This window comes from Oryzias latipes, chromosome 4 (genome assembly GCF_002234675.1).
Source record: "Oryzias latipes chromosome 4, ASM223467v1".
NCBI lineage: Eukaryota > Metazoa > Chordata > Actinopteri > Beloniformes > Adrianichthyidae > Oryzias > Oryzias latipes.
Genome location: NC_019862.2, coordinates 19,685,217 through 19,707,109, shown reverse-complemented (window position 1 = coordinate 19,707,109; position 21,893 = coordinate 19,685,217). Strand labels below are relative to the sequence as shown.

The window sequence follows — 21,893 nt, the reverse complement described above, 5'->3', positions numbered from 1 at the left end:
GGACAACATTTGGATCTTTTTCACCAATACAAAACAATTAGATTGGGTTCAGCAGATGCTGCTATCTCAGCTTTTACTAACGTTTTCTTTTTAAGCATAGCTTAAAGAGACAACCAACAACAACAACAAAATCATTGAGGTGGGGTGTTGGCAGAAAATTGTTTAAAAAAAGACCTTTCTTACATTTGGGTAAAGGATTTAGAGGTACGAGGGATGGATTTTAAACACATTTAAAACATCAATATGTTTGACAAAAAAAAAAAAAAAATTCTGAAAAACTTTGGTGAACCTCAGCTCTAATTTCACATAACTAATAGGGTTTCTGTATTTTCTTTCAAATTGTGTGGCTCTATATGCTATTACATCCCAGTAAGACTGAACCTTACTTCATCTTTTTCTTTGTTGCATGTATCTCCCTTAAATTTTTCATACCATCAAAAATATGCATCATCGAGAATTTCATAGGGTTAAAAATAAGTGAAAAATCTTAAAGTATCTTGATTTAATGGCTTGTTTTAAGTTAACTTTTATGACTTTATTGGTTTAGGTTACATTGGTAATTTTTCTTGTTTAGTTTCTGCTCTCTCCCAATCCTGCCATGAACATACCAGTGATTCCTTTTTAATCAGCAGTCTTTTTTTTTCTATTAGCCGGTTATGCTTCAGTTTTTAAAGTTCATTGTTTCCTGTCAATCAATATGCATTTCTTTTTTTTACCACCTTTTTCTTCTTAGATTGGTCACATTTTCAGCTTTGTTGTTTTTAAGTTAAGCAATCAAAGTTTGAAGTTCCTGAGCCAGCATCATTCATTTTAGATGTTCACCACTATTTAATGATGTTTTTTGTTTGTAATCATTCAAAGATTCATTTTCTTGTCACTGATATAAGCAAATATTTTTGCTTAATTGGTTAATGTGCTTAACTGGTTGTGTGTCTCAATTCCTCATGAGTAACACTGAAATATTCCAAAGTCCAAGCTGTCAGAGAAGACCTTTTTGGAACATATTCAGGTTAGTTAACAGCTACATCTATTCGTTTTTTATCTCTTATTTTTCTCTTATCCATCAACTGTTAAAACCATTTACTAAGGCAGTGTTTCGTATTTATTTTGTATTTAGTCTCATTTGTATTATACTGTTTCTCTTTTAAAAGAAGATAACCATCTTTTGTTTTTTAACATTTTTAGGGTCATTAAAGTGTCAAGCCAGTCAAAACATTTTCTAAATTATTGAAGTGGTTGCAATTTTTTTTAAATTGTTCATGACGTACTAGAAACATTGACCCATTTGTTGATGGGCTGGACAGTATTATAACGCTTAGAACAATGAACACTGATTAAATGCTAAAAACACACTAAATATAAAAGCACTGGCACATCAACAAAAATAACTGTTGCAGAATTGTGCAAAATGAAGTGTGCAGAAACATGTGTGTTACATGTCCTAATGCAACAAAAGTTTGAGTTTCTGAGTATTTGAGAATGTCTTTACCCAAAACGTTGTGAATTAGAAAAAAAGATGCCATTTGAAAAAGTTACCACAAGCTTCCTCTTCTGCTCTATTCCGATACACCCACTTGAAGACAAATAGATCCATGTACGTCTTTGTTTTCCTTATCCAAGCTGTCATATGGCTCAAAACTGAATGACTGGATAGCTCCAATGTCGCTTGCCATTTTTGTTGCACTAGTAATGTTAGGTGATGGTTGTGAGGGGGTGTAAACTAGCGGGAGAATGTGAACAAAGAAACTGTCCCACCCACAACTCAGAGGGGAATTTCTAATCAATCACTTCTACTCTGCAGAAACTATGTCCTAGAATATGTGTCCTAGACTCATATTCATAGATTTTCCTGAAAAAGCACAATCATAATTAAGAGACCATTGGGAACGCATTTACAATGGATCAAGATATTATTAGAATAAAAACTTTAAGGACATTCTGTTTATGTTTAAAATTATGTTTTAAGTAGTTTGCATTTATAAACCAAAAACTTTATTTTAGGACTGAATTTGCTGTCGTCTATTAAAAAGGAAGAGTCGCAACTTTCCATTATCCTAGGTCAGACTATAGAGGGATCTCAGAAGCATAAGGCCAATCAACCACAATTAGGATAAGCCGTGCCTTGTCTTATTTGAAGCCATTCGTAGCAGTTAGCTGCTCATAAGTCTCGGGATGCTATGAGAGTCCCAAAGACACAGCACATCATCTTTCTCATAATAATGCAGTCTTAATGCTTTGGAGCCATTTTTCTGCCTGCTGCTTCCCTCGCCCAGCGGCTGAGGGGGCACGGTCTTAATATTGCAATCTATTTATTAATTTCATTAACTCCATATGTTTTCTGGGTGTGGTAGCAATCTATCCAGAGCTATGAAGGCACTTCTCTGGCAAAGACCCAAAGAAAACTTCTCATTCTTATTTTTTCATAACACTAAGCGCTGGCTAAGAGCCAAAGAGAGCTGCATTTGCTCCGCAACCTGGAAGGGTAGATCCATATACTCACCACTGCTACCGTTTTAAATAGCTTACACAGGCTTTGTTTTAGGATATTACACATGAGGGATTTACATTGAACTTTCGGTTATATATATATATATATATATATATATATATATATATATATATATATATATATATATATATATATTGTAAAACCTGTAAAAAAATACACTCATTTTCAAGCAGAACAAATATTTTCAAGGCTTCTTATGTAGTCATAAATCAACAAAATGCAAATTGTACCCGTTTTTTTGCATAAAATTATGTTTCACTGTTCACTGTGTTATTCGGTTACTCTGTGCAGATTGCTGTAATGTGCCAACCCCATCTGTTACCATATGGAACACCTGGTGGAGCAAATTTGAACAGCTTTTATCATCCCAAACCGTATACTGCCCTTAAGCCTACATCAGCTGTGAAAGAGGTAATTCCTTGAAGCACATTTTCCCTTCCGCGATTGCAATATAACACTTGAACTAACTAGCTCTTCTCCAGAACAATGCCCTTTTTTTCCTGCATCTTCCACCAGAATCATATAGTGATGGAAGATGCTTAGCAGGGAGACAGCTTCAGCAAAACTACTAGAATTGGACCTAATTACCAGTAGCTGCAGCTGATAAAATCTGCCAGCAGCAATTTTCATCTCGCTTAGGAAAATTGATGGATTCTCACTTTAACTGTGAAGGTTGCCTCTGTCTGTATCTGTTTGAAATCAAAAGACAACTGCTCTAAAAATCAGAGCCATCTGAATTTGTCCCCATTGTTGTTGCAGAATGGATGTGTTTAAAGCTGGAAGAGTGGAGGAAAAAGCTGAAAGTAAATGGCGCAGAAAGAATCAGTCACCCAGAATTGTAAATGCCTTGCATTATTGTAATGCCTTTGTACTTTGACAGTTTACAAAGTGCTTAACGGTGTTGGAATTGCAGTGTAAGGTACATGGAGTTTCCCCAGACTTTTGCATATGAAGAAGAGCTTCCTAAACCTCTATGCATTTTAGCACAACAAAATATAACTTAACAACACCCTAGTGACATTTTTTTTTCTTACCTCCCAATGTAGCTGACAACAGGAAGTGGGTTCCATACTTCTTGATCAGATTGTCAGTGATCATCTGGGTTGTTGGCCTGCGGCCGAGAAGTCGAATATTCCTGACAAACTCTGGTGTCAGTGGTAACTGGGACTCCAAGAAATCTCTTCTTTCCACTGCTAAATTGTTTACCTTCCATCTTCCAAACTCCCTGAAAAGTAGCAAAGACGACAATAAAAAAGTTGTTGACATGCGTAGACTAAATCTGTTATGGGTTTCAAACTTCAAACTTAGCCTACAACCCCCCCCCCCCCCCCCCTATTCCCGTGTAACATTACCAGAGACTCTAAGTTTACCTGATGCTATGGCCTCTGCAACGTGAGGTCAAGCAACACCTTCTAATGAAAAGTTTATGTATGCTTATATGTGGGTTTGGAGCTTCCTCGTTCAAAACTCTCACGTTCATCCGTCACTATGCGAGTTTTTACGTTTGTTTTCAGGTTCCATGTACAAAACATACGGCCACTGAAACTACGTTGAAAGTTAAACCAGTGAAACTTTGAGCAATCAGGGGACTTGGATTTTGTAGTGCCGAATGGAATAATCACATAAAATAGAAAATAAAAAGAAAATGTGATTAGAAAAGAGAAACAAAAGTTTGCTTTCATTTTCACTTGTTGAGCTACAGAGGGCAGTAAGAAAAACTGCAGTTTCTGAATTTAGAAGAGACTTGTCCAGGCAGTGTTCTCTGTAGACACACTGTCCACAATCAGCCCTAATAAAAAAGCATCACTCCCTGGCTCGTCGGAACCTCATTACCAGGTGGTATTGATTAAATAAAAATACATACACCACCTTCAGAAGTCATTTTCTTACAGCCAACCAAGCACATGCCTAATCTGAGAAGGTGAGCATGGTTGGGCTTGAATAGCTCATTATTGAAGGAATGCCTGTGACTACCACTGCCTTAAGTAGGGTCACTTTTCATTGCTTAACCGGATAAAGGGTTGGGTCAGGAAGGGGATCCACAGTAAAACTGATGCCAAATTACATGTCAGAATGGTGAGATGATTTGCTTTGGCAACCCATGAAAGGAGTTACCAAAAGGAAAAACAAACCTTTTACAATTCATTTTAAAATATACACACAAAGTAATCCATTTTTTTGTTTTGTTTTTTTTGTTTTGTTTGTACATTCTGTCTGTCTTCTTTTATGGACCGCATTTGAGTCTTAAATAAAGTGAATTCATTAATTAATCAAATACAATTCATTCTCTTTTACGTAATGATGTCTTTTCTACTATGCATTTAATGCTTTGTGTGAATTTCCTTGCCTCTTGTCCCATTTGTATTCCTGTTTGTATTTGTCTTGCCCCCCCCCCCCCCCCCCCCCCCCCTCTTTTTCTTTCAGAGGCAAGTCCTCCAGAGGTAAATTATTTTCTGATACACATGCATGGCTGCATTGTGCATGTTCCACATGTTTTTGCGCAGAAAACATACAGTGGTGAGCTTACACACTCAGGAGACAAACAGGCAAACAAATGCACAGTGCCTCTGCTCGCATGTCAGGAGCACAAAAACATGAACCCAAACATAAACCAGTGATTTTCCATCTTCAATCTCGTTCAGTCAGTTTACATGCCTACACTTAATATTATTACCTGAAATCTTTGTGGGCTTCAGAGGCAAAGAGGCCAAAAGTCCTAAGTCACCTGATTGATCTGAAAGCAAATTTACTTTATTGAAGCAGACCGACTTAAGCCTTATCACATGGACGCATACGGGTCAACCCCTGTATAGGTGCTGCAGGTTTTTGGGTTACCTAGACCCATAGAGGGTTGTGGAGAGGAGGCGCTGCTTCTTAACCCTTGTGCTATATTAGGCACTTTAACATTGGGAGTTGGGTCATCTGGACCCACTAGACAGTGCGCTGAACCTTTTATCTTCAATGATTTGTGAACCTCACTGGTGTCCATGGATTACATGAAATCTTTCCACCTTTATCCACCTTTGTCATGGTAGGAATAACATGTCAATGCAAGGGTGGGGTCTTCTAAGATAGCACAAGGGTTGAGAGGAGTTTAGGTATGTTTTGCTGTTCCCTTGAGGCTCCTGCGATCATCTCATGAATGTGGCATGTGGTCAGTATATTGTAGATTTGTATATTTGTACTATAAGTTACAGATATTTATAATGTACTGTCATGTGGGAACCTTGACGCATCACACAAGTCATTATTGGCTCCTAACTGAGTGCGTGAAATGCTGCACGTACAGGATTTGTAAGTATGATATGTAAGTACTCGGGTGATACTGGTAGGATGTCCACCACATTTAACATGAACAGTACTAATAGGCTACCTGCATAGTTTGCAGGTTACGGGGAGGGCGAAAAATGAAAATCTGTTAGACACTCCTGCGCAGTGGCGGTTTTTGATTTGGGCGATGTGGGCGGTCGCCCAGGGCGGCACTTCAGAGGGGGCGGCATTTGCCGTGCCCGATGCGTTACACATAATGTGCTACTATAACTGAAGAGGAAGCTTGGAGCTTTTAATGTGAAATTCTCTGGGAAATTCCGTTCTCTACCCAATTTCGACAAAAGCAGGCAAGGTGGGCGCAGACCATTTTTTATGGATTGAGTTTTTTAGGAGGATTTTTACTGTTGGTGTTGCACAAATTTAGGGAAATGCCAAATATTTTTGGAGTAATCCCACTGATGAGTTCTAGGATTTAGTCTTTAATGTTTTATAAGACCTAAACATATTAATCACAATAAGTTTTTTTTTAGATCTAATCCCTCTGATATGTTTCACAAAGACACACACAGGACGTCACACATTAAGATATTATTGCTAAAAATGAAGCAGGACTCCAGCTCTGAAAAAGATGCTCTAAAAAATGATAAAAGAGCAAAAAAAAACTGAATTTTTTGATTTGTAATTTCTTATTAATATTTCCAGGCTTTCTTTGTTTTGTTCTGCAGCATGTTCATATTTGTATAATTTTGACAGAATATATTTCTATGTAGAGCAAAATATTACGTTATTTAAGGTTTAACTTGAGTTATTCTGGATTAATGTTCCTGTTTTTATTCATATTTATGTTCAAAAAGTCCAGTTTAAAAGGTTGAAAAGTTTAGCTTTAGTGTGTTCAGTAAATGTTTATTTTCTTCGGCCCAAAACTTTATGCGTGTTTTTAACTTAGGCCCCTGTGTGACTGAGTTTGACCCCCCTGTAATACGAGTCTAGAAAATTCATGCATTTTTAGTGTAAAATGGCTAAATGGCTAAATAGAAGATAGGGAACACAACAGGATGGTGTCAAATTTTGTATGTGTGCGGGGGGGGGGGGGGGGGGGGGGGGGGGGGGGGCTGGTGGGGGCTGGTGGGGTTACTCGCCCAGGGAGTAAGTTAGTGTAAAACCGCCACTGCTCCTGCGTCTCATCTTCTTCACCCTTATTGACTGAAATGGTTGTCTTAAGTCTTCATTGCAACTTGACGAGTAATGGTAAATACTAAATGGAGTATACTTATATAGCGCTTTTCTACCAACAAGGTCCAAAGCGCTTTACAGTCACAGACCCATTCAAACAGTCACACACACATTCACACACTGGCCCATTCACCCAGTCTCACACACATTTACACACACATTCACACACTGGTGGCAGCTCCGCTGTCAAACACTGGCGCCAACCTACAACCAGAGGCAAGGTGGGGTTCAGTGTCTTGCCCAAGGACAGTTCGACACATGGGTGTCGAACCTGCAATATTATGATCATGGGTCGACCGCCCTTCCGCTGCGCCATGGCCGCCAAATGATGTTAACCTTAATAGTGTAAACAGACTTTTCTTCTATTAAAAATCTAGGAAACCACTATACACTCAGCTGAAGGTAAAAAAATATTGAACATGTTGAATTAGGCGTTCCTTGTTTCTGTTCTGCATATATTTAGGTTTGGAGAATCTTTTCTTGATCTTAATCAAATTACTATATTGCAGCATAATCCCATCTGCCAGAAGAAACAAACAGATATCCATTAGGCCCAGGGTGCTAGTTACGTCGATCGCGATTGACCGCTCGATCTTCACGGACATGAAGGTAGATCGCAGGCCAGCAAAGATAAATAACCAAAAAAATGCAGCAAATTTAAAATCCTCAACTGGAAGTACATGACTTGATTAACATGCAGACTGGCCTATGGAACATCCTCTGATACATACGTCATTGCACATGCGTGTTTAAATACACTGAGCGCAAATTTTGTCTGTCATCAGAAAGTTGCTACCTGCACGTCAAGTCCCCGACAGAAGACCAGACCACTCCGGCCCACTGGGGTGTCTATATATCTATATCTATATAGATATAGATATAGATATATATGTATATATATAGGTAGATCTTTGAGACATTGTCATCTCAAGAGTAGCTAACATGCCAAAAAAGTGTGGGCACCCTGTATTAGGCTATTGATTATAGGAGGAACCAGACAGAGTTCCTCACTCCTCCCTTCCCTGGGGCGGCCGCATTCCCCATGTATTTTTCGAAGTGTCCTTGGGCAAGACACTGAGCCCCACATTACCTTTGGTGGTCATATGATGGCGCCAATATTCAACAGTGTGTGTGTGTGCATGGGTGATTGGTGCTGTGACTGTAAAGCACTTTGGGCCTTCGAGGAAGGTAGAAAAGCTACCATTTCCCTGTTTGTTTTTTTCTGGGCCACTAGGTACAGACAGTATTATAATAAAACCCAAGATAAAAAAAGTCTTAATGCAGATGATAGAGCACATTTTCTTCGAAGTTTGCAATTTTCTGTTTCCAGAAAAGTGACATTATTGATAATTTCTCATCAATCTTATATTAGTCTATTGACTACAGCTAGGCAGTTTTATATTGCAGAGTGGTAATTCACAGGAAATGGTTCCTATACTAACTAAGGTAAATAATATTTAAATATTGGTAAATACATTTCTCTTTTAATGATTAGAACTAGCGGAGGTAAACTATCTCACATTACTAAAAAACAAACAAACAAATCGAAAAAAAAACAAAAAAAACTTCCAGGATGAATAAATATGTTGGATTAATCAGTTTATGTCCCTAAGACTCATCATCCTATCTCTCAGAACATTCTTAGCAACCTCCTCCTTTATAATCACTCCTCCTCCCATCTTCTTTCAATTCACACCATGATGAAACAGCTTGAACTTGCTTCAAATGTTTAAGCCGTGCTCCCTTTCCATCTGGTCTCTTGAACACACGGGATATCCACCTTTCTCTTTTACATCAAGTTTGCCAACTATCTTGTTTTCCCTTCTAAAAACCCTACATTCAAAGTTTCTTCTTAAAGCCTAACACTCTCGCCATGCTTTTTCTCTCTCTGACAAAAAACATGTTTGTGCTCCTCTCCTTTTTAGCCGATATCTGCAGATCAAACACATTTCCCAGCCGCAACCGACCTGTTATGAACATTTGTTTGGCAATTACATAATCAGCTTGGCTTTACCTCCAATACGTATATATATATATATATATATATATATATATATATATAATACATATGTGTGTATATAAATATGTATATATACACAGTACATATATATATGTGTGTAAATATATATATTTGTGTGTGTGTGCGTGTGACTTTTAACTTAATGACACAATGCATGCAAGTGAAATATAATTCTTTCCTTTTTTGTATATGCATATTTCTAATACTAAAGAGGGAATGACTAATTCAGCTTTACTTGAGTTGCAGATGTTTTTAAGCCCCTTAGAAAAGTTAAGTTAAGAAGGTAAATTAATGAATAATTGGTGTAAAAAAGTAGAAATCTGGCAAAAATGTATGTATTTAGTTTTTTGTCAGTTTTCGTATCAAAGAGCAAAAACAGGCAAGGATGTAAAAAGAGGCTATATACTTTTATATTCTGATAATCACATGAAGCGACATTCTGCAACTCCACAGTTCATATGTTCCATATTCTATGTATGATATTCGGTATTTATCAAATCAACCTTTATTTATAAAACACTTCTCATGTTCTCTTTGTTTATATTTTTAATTTGACCTTTTCTGTAAAAAAAAAAATATATATATATATTTATATATATATATATATATATATATATATATATATATATATATATAGAATAGTCTTTTTGTTTTTTAATTTTTCATACTTTTTTGCCTCACAACTTATGTTTAGTTTCCTTTTGTTTTTAGACATGTTCAGTAACGTTAGCAGCGTTCTCAGCCCTTCCATGTCACACCTGCTTCCTGTTTCTAATCTCACAGCTGCTTCTTGCTTGTTAATTACCCTCAACGCATTTAAGTTCAATGGTAGTTGACAGCTCCTTTCTTGTCTCTCTTTTGAGTTTCACTTGTCAAGATCTAGTTTGAAGTCTCTGAAAAGATTGTTGTTTTGTGAGATTTTTACTTATTTTCATAATGTATACAAAAAAAAGTCTCATACCCAAAGAGACTAGTGCATTTGGGTCCTCCAGCTCCTCCAACTTAACCCAAGATTACAATTACCCAGATGAGAAACTCTTGAAATTTATGCTGTACATTTGTTGCCTTTATTTATTTTTTATTTTTTTGTGAAGCCAGTGTCTTGTTAAAATAATGTAATAGTACTTTATAGTAAAAGAAAAAAAAACACTTTGACACAGTAGATTTAAGGGAATGTGACTCAGTTGTGCACTGAACTATTATAAAGTACTGAAACCAACAAAACTCTAAAATCCACATGCACTTAAAACCATAATCATGCATTTACATTTCAAACTAGCATTACAGGCAGCACAAAAAAGGGATAAAATGTCATTTTTCTAAAATGAATGTCTATGATTCACTGTAAACTGCAAATGTCAAAATTAATGACAAGCAGAAATAAAGCATTTGTCTGAAACCAAGCTTGGAAATTTAAGAAGCATTTTTATGCATTTAGTTAAGACAGTTGAATATGCCCTGTATGTAATCTGTTTTGTGCTTAAACTAAGTGTATTTCATAATCAAAGAGAAAGCAAAAGAGTAACTTCTTTAAAACCTTTTTTCTTTTGTTTTTCTTTTCAAGCTTGGTCTCGACCATGAGTGTCTGCTTTAAAGTGCTTTTCATGGAAATTAATTCCCTGGTGCATCACTGATTATACAGTGATATCTTTAGACACATTCATGTATTATTGCATCTGACAGATGACAAAACATTGCAAGGAGGAGCACGGGAGGATTTCAGTCAGCTTTGTGTGCTTTGTGAGACAAAAAAACACTGAGCCTATCTCCCTCTCACAGATTTTAAGCAGTTATTATTCAACATTTATACAAGGGGGGGAAAAAAGAACGGAGCACATACAATATGAGTGGGGAAAGAAACTGCATGTCAAAGGCAGGGAGATAAGCTGAAAGGAAGCAAAACTCAAGGAATCAATAAACACTAAGCTTGCAACCTGTTCCATTCTTGCAGTGTATTTGGAACATTTGCAGAAAGCCCAGCTCCCTTAAGAGATGTTGAATGCCCTTCAAACCACAAAAAAAGTTCTCCTAGTATTTGCTAAAGCTATTCCTGTTTTTGGAAACACTGGATCCTATATTTTTTCTTACTATATTTACAGTTAACATCCGTATTTTAGATAAATGTATGGAAAGTGGTGTTTTAAAAATGTCTTGTACTCATAATTATTAAAGTAGTCTATCCAAACCATTTTTATTAGAAAAATCTATACTTAAAAAAAAAAAAAAATTCCAACACATCTGGCAAAAAAAAGGTACAGCTATGTCCTTTGCCATGCACTGAAGGGAAAAACAAACCCTACTAACCTTGGGTCCCCTAGATTCCCCTGCAAAGTTGGCCATTATTTACCATCTGTTATTTAAATTATATTTGACAACGTTGTTGCAAACCTGTGTGGGGCCCTTTATCAAAAACATAATTGAAATCAGGGCTGCACAGTGGCGCAGTGGTTAACGCTCCTGCCTCAGGTTCAAGTTTCGGCAGGGAGACATGAAACAGAACACCAATGGGGGACCTTTCTTGTGTGGAGTTTGCATGTTCTCCCCGTGCATACGTGGGTCTTCCCCAGGGACTTCGGTTTCCTCCCACCGTCCAAAAACATGCTTCATGGCTTATTTGATTACTCTAAATTGTCCCCAAGTGTGAATGTGAGTGTGAATGGGTGTGTGATTGTGGCCCTGCGACAGACTGGCGACCTGTTCTGAATGTCCACTGCCTTCACCCACAAGTGGCCGGGACAGGTACCGGTAAGCTCGTGACCCCAAAAGGGATGAAACAGTTAAGAAGGTAAATTAATGAATAATTGATATTTATCAAAATGTCCAATCCTGCAACTGGCAAAATGTCAAGGGTTTACCCCACCTTGACCCTATCTGGGTAAACTCCAGCATTCTCAAAACCCTAATCAGGAATACAGCGAATAGTCAATGGTAGAAATTTCAAGTATGAAAATGATTACCAACTTTCTTTAGAGACACCATAAATGTATGTTTCTGGAGCAAAGAGATGAGTCAGCTTTCTATAAGCATTGGGAATATTTTTAAAGTAAACACTGCTCTGTATTCGGGATAAAAAGAGCAGCAACATTCCCAAAAATCAGAGTGTTGTCATTAGGAATCAAATGTGATTTTAGTTCCACTGAAACCTTCATTTCTTATATATATATATATATATATATATATATATATATATATAAATAAATAAATAAATAAATAAATAAATAAATAAGAACATTGCACATTGAAAAATATCTGCACCAATAAGCCCTTTTTTAAGTCTTTGGGAGAAAGATTATCATCTGTTTAAACATTTTGGATACACTTAAGATTGCTGAACTACTTGGGGTGTATCGATTAATACACTTAATTGGTAAATTAATTTATATTCCTACGATCCAACCAAATTGATCTAAGTGAAGTTGTTAATCAAGTCAACCTATACTTTTACAAAATCTTCTCAAAATTAAATAAATTGATTATAACTGATCCTGGAAAATACTGCTTGGACTGAGGTACAGTAGGTTAATTTTAATATAACATAAAAATGATCAAGTGTATCATAATGGACAACACACACATGTGATGGCAGCAAAAATTGTTCAACCTTCATTATAGTGCAAAGTGTGGAAATACTAAGAATTTAGCAAAGACACGTGACCAAACAGTGTGGTAGAATTTTCTTATAATATTCCCTTTAGATTATTTTGATGTGGAAAAACAAAGGTGGGCGGAAATTTAGGAAACTAAAATTTGAATGGATTTCCCATCAATTCTTGCTTGTTTGTACACTTTTAATTTACATTTGATTATTTCATAAGAAATGCAAGGAATCTGGTAAACTTCACCTACACTGTTCAGTACCAAGCATTTATCTCTGAGTCACACTGGTTGAATTTTTTGTTAAAGATGTCCTCCATCCATTTTAGGTCAGTGAATCGGATTGAATTAGATCGTTCAGAATAAATTGTTACACCCCTAGAACCTAGGTATTTTCTTTTTTTTTTCTTTTCAGCTAAATCTTGCAGTTCTGTTGACATAAGTAACACTAATTGTTTTTTACTTTCATTTTGATGATTAGTCAAATTGTTTTCTTTTTGCAAAGCAGAAATATTTCTAGCTTTATGAGACCAAAATGTAGAGTTTAATGTTGACTCCTTCAACATTAAACTCGAAGAGTGAGATGGTCAACAATACAGTAGCTATTGATGTACAATGTCTAAAATCAATGATCTGCCCTGAAACATTTACACCAACACATGTTGTAACATATAGCTGCTCCACACAGGTCAAGCTGTTTGCAGAATGTAAAAATAATAATAATAATATCAATGCAACAAAAAAGAACCTGTTTACATAAGAGAGTGAATGAAAGAATCAACATGGCTGGATCTTAGTAAACCAACTCAAGTTCAACCAAAGGGACATAAAGAAATATTTATTTATGCTACAATCTGCTTTCCAGGCATTCCATAACATAAATGTAGAAGTGCCAGAGCTCAATGCATCTCTTCATCTTTCTTTTTTGTTACAAAAATAATTTCTGTTGCTCCCATAATAGGAGAAATGTGGATGAAATTTGAAACAGGACTGAAGATTTCACATTAAGAAAATATGTTTTGACATATGTAATTCCAAATGGGATCAATACAATAAGTATTATTTTTTTAGACAACATAGAAGATGAGAACTTGAAATCAACTTGACAGCAAGTCAAATATGTCTCTGTGATAAAATCCAAGTGATTGTTTGGCAGGTATAGTGGTTAATGATGTTTTCAATTGGAGCTGTTACCAAGGAAACGCCTCGGAGTAATCTGACAGGCTGCCTTTGTGCAACTAGCAGCAGCTGCTGTCATTGTTTTCAATGAAGCCTCAGAGGCAGATGTGTTAGTGAGGTCAGAAGAAGTGCCAGACCTCAGAAACACAAAATGCTGCTTGTTCCTCAAAAGGCTTCAACTGTTTTTGACCCAGAGAAATAAGATTTTATATCTTCTGCATTTTAAGGGAACATACAACATTTTTTTACCTTAAGATTTTAATTAAAATATAATAACTCTAAAGAAAAATAGTAAATTAAAAACATGGTTTGTCATCTCAGAATTTTATGTTATAAACAGTTAAAATTGCACTTTAGAAAGTAGGCAACATTTTGCATTAGTCCCGACACTTAACACCCACACACACAGCCAAAAACCTGTTTGGACACAATATCAATTCACTATCTAATTTGTTGTTTTTGTTTGTTTTCTTAAAAATAAAAGATTTACTTCTATATCTCATTTTCCAGAGTCTTGTATATCATTGTTTTATGATACAAGTGGCATACTGTTACGAGAATCCATTCATTCACACATATTTGATCTAAAAAATTGGCTAAACAAGCTTAATGCGTGGACTTCTACAGCTATAAAATGTGTTAAAACATGGAATTTAACAGGACCCCAACTGAGAACTATCCCACATTGCTGTCTGTAGCTGAAACTTTTTTAATGCATGCTCATATTAAAAAATAAAAATAAAATTGCAACATGCAAAAACATTTTGCAGCTTAGAAATATTTCAAAAAGTAATGAAGTCCCATTTGCTCCACTGAAATTGCATTGGTTTTACAGTAGAAGTAAATCTTCAGACACACAAAGAATCATTGCACATAGTACAATGCACACTATTCACCAATGTGTTACTTTGAAGGGCTTTATCGTGATGCTGCATGAATCAAAGGCTGTCTGGGGTGATGGATTATTTTTGTCAGATTTTAATGTGCAGACGGAAATAAACATTTGGTAAATTTATGTGAACTGTGTTGTCCAATCAGTCAAATTTCGCACTTCACTCATGTTGGTGCAAACGCCGGACTGCTGTAATCAGGAAGGGGTTGAGCAACCTTGGCTGAAGATGATGGATGGAGCAAGTGTGGCCTTTTGAGAGGGTATATATCACATTAAACCAGAAGTAATGGGGAAAGCTCAAACACACAGATGTTTAAATGATATAAAGTGTAAATCACCTAGAATTTAAATAGCATGTTTAATCTGGTGACAGAAATTGTCTACACAATTCCTTTTTTTCTCTATTATTTAAGCATAGAGATTAAGACAATGTAAAAGAGGGGCAGTCAAAAGTATGGGAAGTACACCTAATGAGGCTAAATGAATGGGAGGCACACCTTGACCTTTTTAATCACACTGTAGTGTTGCGACAAACCCATTGACTAATATCATGCCCAGATATATGTATTGAAGCTATTAATCTCTCCCTTGTTTCATGCTATGCAAATAAATGGCCTCTTCAAATGTGACACAGTGTCTATCCAGGTTGACTTTGCAACTTTAAAGCACTAGTTCTAAGCTGCTGCACGTTTTGTGCAATAACAGAAATGCAGGGACAACTAGAGGAATAGGTGCTGAAAGTGTATCCTCAAATCCCCACCGTCATTCGTTTCTTCACTTATCGTTCACTCTGATAAGCTAGCACTGTCTTATCTTAAACCCCTGATAGGCCAAATGGTTCATCCTCCAAAGAGAGGATGAAATGAAATGGGTTTCACCGCAGAGTTGATTTTATTTTTTTCCTTTTTTTTTTGGGGGGGGGGGGGAATTGCAATCCTTGCTACAACCAGCTAAGTCATTGTTATTATCGATTGCATTACTCCTTTCAACATCTGTTTTATTGCGGTTTAATTCTCCAGTCGGCTATCATAAATTCATTTTTAACCTTGTTGAATTTTATATAATTAAAAGAAAAAAAGGAATATTTGTTTTTATTATTTGATCTGGTGAAGGAAGCAAGAAATATGTTCACATTCATGTCATGATCTGATTTCAAATTTAGCAAAAGTGGGCTTGTAAACAAATCAAAGAACAAATGGAAAAAGGCTTTCTGTCCAATAGATCATAAACTTTGCTACTTAAAAAGATGGCAAACGCAGTCCAACTGCGTCTTACTTCTAAGAAATACAAATCTAAGTAAGCAATCCTACTTTGTAGAGCAGTATGTCATCGCAGACCCTGATACATATAGACATATGGATAAGGCGATTTACGTAGCTTTGAATGTGGCATAGTTATTGGTGCCATGGTTAAGGTTTCAGTAAGGATTATTTATATTGCGTATTCATACAAAAAAAACAACAACAAACAAAATAAAGTTCAGAATCGTTAACTTACCATCTAGTTTCTCTTTCCAAATAAACGGCATAAAAATAAAACCAACATTTTTTATCAAAAAACCTTGTTTCTTCTCAAAATATATTACTTTTTAATGGGTGCAGTGAATTTATTTTATTTTAATCATTAAACTGATATTTGTAGTAGTAAATTCTAAAAACGTGATTTAAGTTTTTTTTTTAATGTATTTTTTAACACATTTATTTAGTTTTTTTTTTTTTTTTAACCTTGTTTGAGAGCATGTTCAGATGCTGTCTAGTTCTGCGATTCTATCGATGGTTCCGTTTTTTTTGATGATTCATGTTTGCTTTGGTTCATCCATCGCTCACATGTTTGTTACGTTATATAAAGCTTCATCTAAAAAACCTTTGGCCTGGATCTTCTCACAGTTTGGAGATTACAACACTAGCTGGATATAACAATGCTAAATCTTTGGATGACAATTTTCATCTTGTGCCACAAAAGATAATCATATAAATTATCCAAATGCAATATGTTTAGAATAAGGCCAAAGCTGTGTCAAGCCGGCAACCCTCACCTTGGTGAACATGGCAGCTTTCCCCTGGCACTGTTTTCTGTGGAACAGGTGGCTCAGGCAGAACGGCCACATTGTGTATATATTTGAAGCAATGGGGGTGAATTTCAGTGGAACCAAAATATACACAGCCTCAAATACACTCACAAATCCTTGAAAAAACAACTCTCCTCCCGGCTTTCATTTTACATAAAGGACTTGTAAAAGAATCCTTTCAGATTCAGTTGGTAGGAAAGGTGGGAAATAGAGACGCAGCACATTGCGGTGTGAATTCATTAGTCCATTACTGCTGAGGTGGCTCAAACGATGCAGTCTGAAGGATGAATTTTGATAATTCATCCTCTCCTGCCTTTGAGCATTTATTAGAAGGGAACTGAAAATGACTTGAGGCAGAACAGAGCACAAAGTAATCTTGTCATTTTCAATTTTCTGTTGGCTTTACTCCACACAAATTGATGCGCTTTTCGGCCAAAAACAGCAAAAAGGTATCATTTATAACGGAGAAGGCGAGTACAACAGGAAATGAACTAAATTTTTCTACATCACCCAGCAAACAATCTGCTGAGCAGTGAGGTGAACAGCTACTCTTTTAACAAATGTAATCACAAATCAATGTTCTTACTTTTTTATTGTTAAAATAATTTGGTCAGTTTAAGCTCCTTTTCTTAGGACTGCTATACTTTGATACTTTGATCTACCAAGTGATAGAAGTAACCCAAGCATTCTATGTAAGACTCCTGAAATGAAGAAATCCAAAGCCAACATCATAAGTAAATTGGTAATTATCAGAACTCTATAATCATGTATTTGTATCTTTAAGGATTTATCAGCAGCAGCTATGGAGTTACTTTACTAACAATTATCTAGTTATGTTTGCACTATTTTGGGCAAAAGCCAGTTTTTGAGATGCACAAAAATGATTTTTTTCTGACATTAAAAAAATGGGGTGTTACTACAGGATCATGTGTTATGTTAGGCAGCAGTTAATGCAGTTTATCTTCCTATTGGAAAAACATTTCTATATTTTTTCTCTATACTTGTATAGTGGTTTTTCTACCTTGAATATGGCTCAAAGCCTCAACCACCACGAGCTATGTGTGGTTCAGTGTCTTGCCTGAGGACATTTTGTCACATAGACGAGCAGGGTAGTAACCGAACAGAATGCCCAAATCAAAGGTTGACCGCTCTACCACTGTACAGCAGCTGATATGTTTATTTGGATTACTGTTGAACAAAAATCTTAATATAAAGACATGTACACTAGAGAGTAAATTGTGTTAAAAGAGCAGCGTAGGGTTCCTTCAATTATGAGCGATCATCTTTGGTTGTCTGCTGCAATAAACCGAGGGAATCTTAGGTAAATGCTAAAAAATAGATTAAGCAGAATTTGTTCTGATTTCACATAATGTTGCAACTCAACCAAAATCTTGCATCAATCTATCCTTAAGTGTTAAATGTTTTTTTCTTTTACTTTTTTTCTTCACCTCTCTGATCTGCACATTAACCATAAGGGGCATGTTTTAAAACCATCTAAAGGCTTTTCAGGAGTCGAGATGAACATCAGTGAAAATGCCCCGGTGGGATGTTGAGAAGCAGCATTGAGGGAGTCTGCTTTCAGACTCTCACCTCAGCCGGTGTCAAAGCATCTGCAGACTCCCCTGTGGTTTAGGAAATCTTCTGCTGTTCACTGCATTCCAAATGCTTCTTATATTAAACAGCAAGTGACTTTCTTTTTAAAACAGGAAAGTTTGCATTATATTTGAATTTTTTTTTTTTAATAAATCAGTTTTAATTAATGACTTTAGTTGTAGCTTTCAGATATTCTTGTACAGGTAATGTATTTTTAGACATCGGACAACATAAAAGGTAAATCAATCATAAAATAAGCTTAGAATCAGTATCTCTAATAGAAAGCAATTAAGTTGTTGAGTGACAGAAATATTTGCTGATCAGCAAATGTGATTTAAGAAAAAATCTAGAAAAGACCAATGTCAATCTGAGTTTCAGTCTTACACTGAACAAAAATATAAACGCAACACTTTTGTTATTGCTCCCATTTTTTATGGTATGAACTCAAAGATGTGAAACATTTTCAACATACACAAAACAACCAGTTCTCTGAAATATTGTTCACAAATCTGTCTAAATCTGTGATAGTGAGCACTTCTCCTTTGCCAAAACAATCCATCCCACCTCGCAGGTGTGCCATATCAAGATGCTGATTAGACAGCATGATTATTGCACAGGTGTGCCTTAGACTGGCCACAAGAAAAGGCCACTCTGAAATCTTCAGTTTTATCACACAGCACAATGCCACAGATGTCACAAGTTTTGAGGGAGCGTGCAATTGGCATGCTGATGGCAGGAATGTCCACCAGAGCTGTTGCTAGGGAATTGAATGTCCATTTCTCCACCATAAGCCGTCTCCAAAGGCGTTTCCGAGAATTTGGCAGCACATCCAACCGGCCTCACAACCGCTGACCACGTGTAACCACACCAGCCCAAGACCTCCATATCCAGGATGTCCACCTCCAAGATCGTCTGAGACCAGCCACTCGGACAGCTGCTGAAACAATCGGTTTGCATTACCATAGAATTTCTGCACAAACTGTCAGAAACCGTCTCAGGGAAGCTCATCTGCATGCTCATCGTCCTCATCGAGGTCTCGACCTCACTCCAGTCCGTCGTCATAACCCACCTGAGTGGGCACATGCTCACATGCGATGGCGTCTGGCACGTTGGAGAGGTGTTCTCTTCACGGATGAATCCCGCTTTACACTGTCCAGGGCAGATGGCAGACAGCGTGTGTGGCGCCGTTAGTAACGGTTTTCTGATGTCAATGTTGAGGATCGAGTAGCCCATGGTGGTGGTGGGGTTACGGTATGGGCAGACGTATGTTATGGGCGACGAACACAGGTGCATTTCATTGATGGCATTTTGAATGCACAGAGATACCGTGACGAGATCCTGGGGCCCATTGTTGTGCCGTACATCCAACAACATCACCTCATGTTGCAGCATGAAAATGCACGGCCCCATGTTGCAAGGATCTGTACACAATTCTTGGAAGCTGAAAACATCCCAGTTCTTGCATGGCCAGCATACTCACCGGACATGTCACCCATTGAGCATGTTTGGGATGCTCTGGATCGGCGTATACGACAGCGTGTTCCAGTTCCTACCGATATCCGGCAACTTCGCACAGCCATTGAAGAAGAGTGGACCAACATTCCACAGGCCACAATAGAAAACCTGATCAACTCTATGCGAAGGGGATGTGTCACACTTCATGATGCAAATGGTGGGCACACCAGATACTGACTGTTTGTTTGAGTCCCCTTACCCCCTCAATAAAAAAAAAAAAAAAAAAAAAAAAAAACCTGAAGATTTCAGAGTGGCCTTTTCTTGTGGCCAGTCTAAGGCACACCTGTGCAATAATCATGGTGTCTAATTAGTATCTTGATATGGCACACCTGTGAGGCTGGGTGGATTGTCTTGGCAAAGCAGAAGTGCTCACTATCACAGATTTAGACAGATTTGTGAACAATATTTCAGAGAACTGGTTATTTTGTGTATGTTTAAAATGTTTCACATCTTTGAGTTCATACCATAAAAAATGGGAGCAATAACAAAAGCGTTGCGTTTATATTTTTGGTCAGTGTATATAGGGCACGGGATGGAGGATAACCAATATGTCATTATTTGTATCATTTTATTGTTATAAAGGTTCTTCTCTGTAGTAAATGAAGACAACAGCATTCTTTTGTGGGGATACTTTTTTTCCCCTCCTAAATATAAGAAGCTGAAACCAACCTTTGGGGGATCAGGTCCAAACTGCCAGAGTTGTCACCCAAAAATGGTTAAAAGTGAAAATAGCTGACACAACATCACTCCCCCTGACTTAACTTATTGCAAAGAGCCCATTTATTGGGGGGGGGGGGGGGGGGGGGGGGTGTTTTTTTTTTTTTTTTTTTGCTTGTTTCTTTACTTTTATGAGCTATTCCCTGGTGTGAGCTTCAAAAATCATCACCACATTTGAGAGCTGAAAGTCCCATGATTGCACAGGTTTGTGAAGTCTAATGGGACTAGATCAAAGTAAATTCAATTTGGCAAGATTTACAGGCTACTTACTTTTTTAGGTTAGTTTTTCTCTTTAATATCACCACTATTTATCAGTGCCACGCCGTGATAATCTGCAGGGCCTCAAACACAACCTTGCAGTTGACAGAAGCCTCTCAGGGGAGTCTGTGATAATGCAGAGTAATAAGTACTAAGAGCTCACTAATCACTTGGCCACATGAAAAGACAATTAATCTCGCCGCCCATGCAGCTCAGCTCCGGTGGACTGCTGCTTTTTGCCAGAGAAGGAAATATTAATAAGCTCTAACACAGCAAGTGATCACATAAGCCATAAAGCATTCTTGCAAAAATCCATAGATGTCAAGAAACCAATCCGTCCATTTTCAGAAACTCGAACAACAACCTCCTTAATGGCGATGGACATGATTCATGACACAATCTCTAGTAAGGCTGTTGAATTCTGATTCGTCTAACTGCGCTTCTGTCATGAATGATCTTTTTCTTATACTAAGCAACATTTCTTGGGTGCCCCATCTGATCAGCTGACCTCTTTAAGCCGTGTGACTGGCATAATGTGATATAAGACCACCAGCTGATTGTCACATGTAATACATTGAGATTCTTTTGGGGTATGACAGATTGTATGATCCCTGGCTGTGCAGAATCTTTTCTGCATGACGACACAGGCCAAATGTCTGCAAGATATACAGCCAGGAACTGGGGGTTTTCATAAAGCTTGCTGTCTTATTCAGTGTCTGAACTGACCTTTAGTTAATTTTTTTATGATTTAGAGCAGTAAATGTATTCCTCATTTGATCATTGTAAAAGTGTTCCCAGCGGTCTTTTGATTATGTTTATGCCGTTTTTCAGACAAAATCAAAAACCTGTGTCATTTTCTAGGACATAGTTTCTGCAGAGCGGCAGGAGTTCATCAGAAATTTCCCTTTGAGATATGGGCTGAAATGTTGGTGTGGAGAAAGCTTACCCTCATTTTCCATCATTCCTTTGTTTATACTCTCTCTGCCATTAGTTTACAGCCCCTCACAACTCCAACCTAACTCTACTGGTATAACAAAATGGCGAG

General features: G+C 37.1%; 1 protein-coding gene across 1 annotated transcript in view; it reads right to left on the bottom strand.

Annotated features, from left to right (window-relative positions):
- Positions 1-21,893, bottom strand: part of LOC101162515 (BMP/retinoic acid-inducible neural-specific protein 3) — a 69,853-nt gene that overhangs the window by 26,211 nt on the left and 21,749 nt on the right. The window contains exon 3 of the mRNA XM_023954378.1: positions 3,544-3,734. Coding sequence (XP_023810146.1) covers positions 3,544-3,734 — 191 coding nt within the window. The remainder of the gene's footprint in view (positions 1-3,543; positions 3,735-21,893) is intronic.